General features: G+C 35.7%; 1 protein-coding gene across 1 annotated transcript; it reads left to right on the top strand.

Moving 5' to 3' along the window:
* Positions 1 to 2,914: 2,914 nt before the first annotated feature.
* LOC127096131 (putative protein phosphatase 2C 76) lies at positions 2,915 to 6,062 on the top strand. Its single transcript, XM_051034743.1, has 6 exons — positions 2,915 to 3,147; positions 3,245 to 3,509; positions 3,904 to 4,009; positions 4,102 to 4,243; positions 4,479 to 4,740; positions 5,702 to 6,062. The coding sequence occupies exons 1-6, from the start codon at positions 3,075 to 3,077 to the stop codon at positions 6,060 to 6,062; spliced, it is 1,209 nt and encodes a 402-aa protein (XP_050890700.1). The 5' UTR covers positions 2,915 to 3,074.
* The last annotated feature ends 927 nt before the right edge of the window (positions 6,063 to 6,989 follow it).

Below are 6,989 nucleotides of genomic sequence, written 5' to 3'. Positions count from 1 at the left end.
GGGTATCCCCACAAATAAAGTGGAACATCAGGCCATCTCCGCAAGAGTCATGTGAGCCCTCACAAAAAAACTCAACAAACAGGTTAGAGAAACAAGATAGGGTAATCAAGAGTTGCCCCCAAATCAAAATGTAACCACATGAATCATGCCATTAAAATTCACAAAAAAGCTCACAAAAAGCAACCAAGGGTAGGAGGCCTAAACCTCCTGTCAAACACATGCATCAAAAGGGTTACAAATTCACCCATAATACCTCATATATTCAGAAAATTCAAATTGAAGGCATAAAGATGATGGATATAGGCAAACCTGATTGGAGAGATTGAATGAAATTGAATTGCACCGTTGGGTTTGCAGAGCAATCTGAGGGTTTATACGAGAGGGAATTGGTTCTTTGCCGATGAGTTCCCTTCAGCCTCTAGAGGTTGCTCTGAACTCTGTTAGCTCTTCTCTCACTTTCTTTTTCCTGCCAGGGTAATAGGAATGGAATCTCCTTTTGTTTCACTGAAACTCTGAATTTATAACCTGGTTTTTGTGGACCTGTGGGCTCAAATGAGAGAGGCCCAAGTCCAAAAAAATTTTTGTTATATTTTATTTATTTATTTATTTATTTTCTTTATTTTTTTTTTCTTTATTTTTTTTTTCTTTATTATTTTTTATTTTTATTATTTTTTTTTAATTATTTTTTTATTTTTATTTATTTTTAGTAAACAAAAGTAAGAGAAACAATGATGTATAATTCAAGCATGCTTGGTGATCTCAAACCAATCACAAGGAGTCCCACCCAAAGGCAAAGGGGACCAAGATGCTCATGATCCTTGAGGCTATGCAAAATGTAATGTTATGATGCCATGAGGGATCTTAGGGTCAAAATTGGGGTCTTACACTTGGTAATCTCCTTTTCCTCTAAAGGCGGGGTGATCTGAGCAGCGAGTTGTCTCATCTCTGCCCGTACTCCTTAAACATTTCCTTATCCTTCTGAGATAGTGATCTCAAATGATATCGGTCGGGAGCCATATCAACATTGTACTTGTACTGCTTAACAAATGTTTCTCCCAAATCATTGAAAGAGCGGATGCTTGCACTATCCAACCCCATATACCATCTTAACGCAGCGCCGGTCAAACTGTCTTAAAAGTAGTGAATTAACAGCTCATCGTTGTCAGTTTGGGTAGACACCTTGCGGACATACATCACCAAATGACTGAGCGAACATGTGTTCCCTTTGTATTTTTCAAAGTCAGGCACTTTGAACTTCACCAGAATCTTCACATTCGGCACTAGACATAACTCAACAACACTCTTCCCAAAAAGGTCTTATCCTCTCAATGTTTTCAACTCCTTGCGCAGCTCAAGAAATTGATCTTTCATCTCATCCATTTTCTCATAAACGTATGGACCCTCAGATGGCTCAGAATGATAAATGGTGTCTTCTACACGAGGTAAGGTATGCACGACAGGTGGAGGCACAGACATGACCGGGCTAGATGACGGCATGGAAGCAAAGGTAGGCGCAAAACCTTCAGGCACGAAGTTCGGTGGCATTCCCCACGGGTATCCGGCAGGCATAGCAGGTGCGAAATAAGTGGTAGCAGCAGGCATGGTAGAGGTAGCCACCTCTGAAATGACAGTCCTCTAAGGAGGAGGAGTTGCAGGCAGTGGAGAAGATTGAATATGTGCGGCTAGAATTGACTCCATCATGGCAGTCAGGCGGGCGATCTCGTCCTTCAACTCTCTATTCTCTTGCTCAATATGTTCCATGATTCTGTAGTGATTGGCGCGAGTATTGTATCGATGAGTCAGCTTGGTTGAAGCACAGGAGAAACACCAATGAGACATCTAGCGAAAGAGAAACCTGCTTATGCAAATGATGCATGAAATGCAATGCTTGATTATTCATTTTTTTTATTTTTTCAACGAACTTACTATATTATTTTCAAATATATATATATATATATATATATATATATATATATATATATATATATATATATATATATATATATATTTACACTAGTACAAAAAGAATAATATAATTTGTAAATTTACACCCGTTTTACAAAAAACGGGTGTAAAAAGCAAATGCGGTGGCAGTTTTGTAAATAAAGTCTTATTTTGAATTTTAGTACGTAACAATAGACACCCTATTTTTAAATAACGGGTGTAAATTCAAGTATTATTTATTATCAACTCTATATTACACCTGATATTCAAAAAAAGGGTGTAAATTTAAAAATAAAAATAAAATATTCGTGCCTTAAACAATAACTTTTATTATTCTTATTTGTTTAATCTTAAATTTTCTTTAAAAAATAATAAATTTTAATATTAATATATAACAATAGACACCCTATATTTAAAAATAGGGTGTATAATTATAACAATATAAATGACTAAATTTATATTAAACCCGTTATATTAAAATAGAGTGTAAATTTTGGAATATTAATATAACAATAGACACCCTATATTTAAAAATAGGGTGTATAATTATAACAATATAAATGACTAAATTTATATTAAACCCGTTATATTAAAATAGGGTGTAAATTTAGGAATCCCTAAGTACAATTTATCATTACCGCCTAAAATATAACCATGACTTCTCATGTTCCAAATTTTCTTTTCATTTCACATTTTAGAAATTTTTCATCATCGATGAAGTGCAAGAAATAGTGAAAAAGGAACAAAGAACGTGATTGCTCGGAAATCTTCACAACCCACAACGGCTTCATCATTCTTCTTTACCGTTTTCTATACTCTCTTTTACGCTGCTTTGGATATTAAAGTTGATTCATTCGTTGTTGTTCTTACTTTTCTTTGCTGGGTTTCTTCTAGTTTCATCGTTAATTCCATCAGTTTCGAACTCGCTTGGAAGGTACTTTATTCATTTATTCGTTTGTTTTCATTCATCTACTCATCAAAATTGATTCGCTGACGGTGAATCATCCACGTGCTTGACGGTTTACAAAAACGGCGGTGCTCCGGCGGTGTTCCAATCCCCGAAATGCCCTCGCTGGAGACTCTTCGATTACGATTCTTCTCCTCGAACTGCAACGCGTTGTCAATCTTCGATGCTCCAGGGTCGAAGAAAATCACAAGAGGATCGCACTCTCTGTGTACTCGATGTTCGCATTCCATTCCCCGGTAAACTATTCACTATTCCAATTTCCTTTCTGTTTCGTGTTCCAGAGGCTTCTTCGGAAGATTTATTTCTGATTCTATGTGTTTCTTGCTGGAGCAGGTACGATGGGGATCAGGGAGGTTGTAGTTGGAATTGTGGCGGTTTTCGATGGACATAACGGTGCTGAAGCTAGTGAGATGGCGTCAAAACTTTTGATGGAGTATTTTGTTCTGCATACTTATTTTCTTCTTGATGCAATGTATTCTGTTGTATCAAAGACTTCCACAGGAAAATTGCTTCACAGGCGAGACCATGATCACGGAAACTTATTGCATAGGTGGAAAGAGATTTTAGGTTGGCAATGGCATGAACTGCATTCTGAAAGGTGGTTTTGCAATTGCATTGCAGCTATAGTTCTACATTTTATTAATAGCTAGCACTAGAGAGGTGTTTTTGCATCTCTAGTATTGTTGATCAAACCTCGAGTATAGTTTATCATGAATGGTTGGTCTTATGTAAGCTGTGAATGTAAATGTGGCAGATTGGTGCTTTCTTTTTAAGAATTTATAAGGAATGCGTATCAGTTAGAAATGTGTTATTTACAAAGTGATTTTTGTTTGGATAACTTTTGAATATCTATTTTGCTGATATTTGGTTCGGATTTGGAGTTGTTTTGTTGGTTTATTAGTGTACTAACTATTTCAAACAGCATTTAGTTTTACATTAATTTAGTTTCTCGCATTTGTGTGTCTGTATCTCATCTAAAATTACTTTTCCAGGTTGCAGAATGTATTTTCTGCTAATTTTGATGATTCTTTTCACTTGGAAATTTTGAAGGAAGCATTGTTGAGAGCAATCCATGATATTGATGTAAGGTTTTCTGAGGTGAGATTGAATTTTTGTTCACTTTTACAAAACTCTGTTTGATACAGTTTTGTATGTGTTCTTTATTGACATCTTTCAATTGACCTATGAAGGAAGCCTCTAGAAATAACATTCATTCAGGATCTACAGCAACAGTTGTATTGGTTGCAGATGATAAGTTTTTGGTTGCCAATATTGGGGATTCTAAGGCTTTCTTGTGCTCTGAAAATTTTCAGTCTCCTAAGGAAGCTAAAGGTGAGAAAGATTATGAAATACAGTATAACCAAACTTCCATTATTAAAGATATAAGTTTATCATGTCTTTATTAGGATATCGCATAAAGATTATATTGTTTCTCCTTGCTTCTGTCTAAACTTTAGACATAAAATATAAATATAATATTGTGTGTGGTTATGATAAGGTGACCGGCATACTTTTTATTTAAAGAAAACATGACTATTGTTGTTAATTTTAATATATATTTCTGTAGCCTCCTTATTAGAGCTATATAGGCAGACAGAGCGTGATGGTTCTGTTTCTGTGTGGGATCGTGAAAAGTATAGATTAGCTTCTTCCCATGGGCTCAATCATTTTGCAGTGAAGGAATTGACTAGGGATCACCATCCAGACAGAGAGGATGAAAGAACTCGGGTGGAAGCTGCTGGTGGTCAAGTTCTAAATTGGGGTGGTTTGCCTCGCGTAAATGGTCAGCTGGCCATTACACGAGCTATTGGTGATGTGTTATTTAAAAGGTAGGTTCAGTTGAAATTATTTTCGTAAACTCCAAGCTTATATCAACTTATCAAGTGTATATGCCTTATGTCATGTGCAATGTGGTTCATGTTGAAGATTGTTGGAATTCTTTTCTCACGAATGTGATGAGAGAATTCTCAACTGAATTCTCTTGATTTCTGTATTGTATTTTTGTTAACTGTGATTACAAAGGATTTAGATCTATTTAAAGAACCATAGATTTCAACTGGGTTAGTTACAAGACTCCTACAATGTGGATTGGTTAATACCAACTATCAGTCTTGTATTAAAATTAAATTGTAAAAAAGGTAGGAAAGGGCATGTGCTTTGTCCAGGCATCAAAACCAAAACACTAATGCGTGTGGGGCTAACAAAATTAAAATTTCAGGGTGACTGGTTTCTTTACAATTATGTATTGAAATTTAACACATTTCTTATAATGAAATTTCAACAGTTATGGAAGAAGAGCTGCCTGCACCTACTGATGAAAATGTTGATGAGAGATACCATTTTACGTCTCTTATTCTAAACTTGGTTAACACATTTTTGTATATGGTCAATACATATATCATTGTCCCTACAGCTGATGATTACTCTATGCACCTTGGGGCTGCACCAACGGTCTGTGGTATTGTGATCGGCGCAATGGCCGTGGCTCAGCTGTTTTCCTCTGTATATTTCAGTGCATGGTCAAATAAATCATACTTCAGACCTCTTGTATTCAGTAGCATAATTCTTTTTCTCGGGAATACCATGTATGCCTTAGCGTACGATTTTAATTCAATATGGATTCTCCTAATTGGCCGTCTTTGCTGTGGGTAAATAGTCTTCTACCTCTTACTTGCTTTCAATATTACTTGATGAGCATAGGTTTTCATGTTGTATCTTACCATTTCACTTTAGATAAATATTATTACATTAAGACCTCATTTGGTTTATAAACTTGTATTATAACTGCAGATTTGGTTCTGCCAGAGCCGTAAACCGGCGCTACATCAGTGATTGTGTGCCTTTGAAAATCCGCATACAAGCATCGGCAGGTTTTGTTAGTGCCAGCGCTCTTGGAATGGCCTGTGGTCCTGCATTAGCTGGCTTACTGCAGACGAATTTTAAGATTTACAATGTTACATTTAATCAAGATACTTTGCCAGGGTGGGTTATGACTATTGCTTGGCTTATTTATTCAATATGGCTGTGGATCTCTTTTGTGGAACCTTCTCGTGAATTTGAAGAGGACCGTAAAACAGATAAATCTCAGAAATCTAATGCTGGTACCTCTACTGATGACTTTTACTTTTTCTATTGTGATCTAGCAAGATAGTTAATCTGTATCATGCCATCTCATTGTTAATCATTATAGAAAATCATCTATGACTGCAATATATCCTTGCACTGTTTTCATTCTGTAAAGCATCATACAAGTAATAGAAAATGACACTTTTTCCCTTACTAGTAGAAGACAGTGATGCACTTGAAAAGGGGCTACAGCAACCATTGCTGATTACTTCGGAAGATAAGGTAGATGAAGATGCTGATCAGGATAATGATGATAGCGAGGAAGCTCCAGAGGAATCTCGTCAGCCAGCCACTTCAATTGGATCGGCATATAGACTCCTTACACCTTCTGTAAAGGTTTGTGAGCAACTCTAAATGTCATACTATCAATCCACTAGATGTTTTGCAAGTTATTTATGTTCTAATTGTTTGATCTTGCAATTCACAAAGTTCCAATTGAATTCAAGATAAACGGTCCTGACCAAGTTTACTTAACATCTTCAGGTTCAATTATTGATATATTTCATGCTCAAATATGTGATGGAGATTTTACTAGCAGAATCTAGTGTCATCACAACATACTACTTTAAGTGGTCAACTGGCACAGTTGCCATTTTTCTTGCTGGCCTTGGTTTGACAGTTCTTCCTATAAACATTATTGTTGGAAGCTATGTAAGCAACTGGTTTGACGACAGGTAACATATAAGAAAAACTCATGTCTCATTTGATTGCACCCTTAGAAGCTTATCTAGATTTTGTAGTAAGATGCATGATAGTAAATTTTGAACTTCAATAGACAAAGCAATATAAAGATCCAAGTGATTATGATTTTCAATATAGATTTCTTTTGCAAGATCAATTTAGAACCTTAAATTTGTTGAAAATTGAAATATTATCCTTAAGAAGCTAAAGATATAACAACTTTCTATTGATCTATTTGTAGGCAAATTCTGTTGGCATCAGAAATCATGGT

Source organism: Lathyrus oleraceus, chromosome 6 (assembly GCF_024323335.1).
Source record: "Lathyrus oleraceus cultivar Zhongwan6 chromosome 6, CAAS_Psat_ZW6_1.0, whole genome shotgun sequence".
Lineage (NCBI taxonomy): Eukaryota > Viridiplantae > Streptophyta > Magnoliopsida > Fabales > Fabaceae > Lathyrus > Lathyrus oleraceus.
This window is presented reverse-complemented; position numbering and strand designations above follow the sequence as displayed.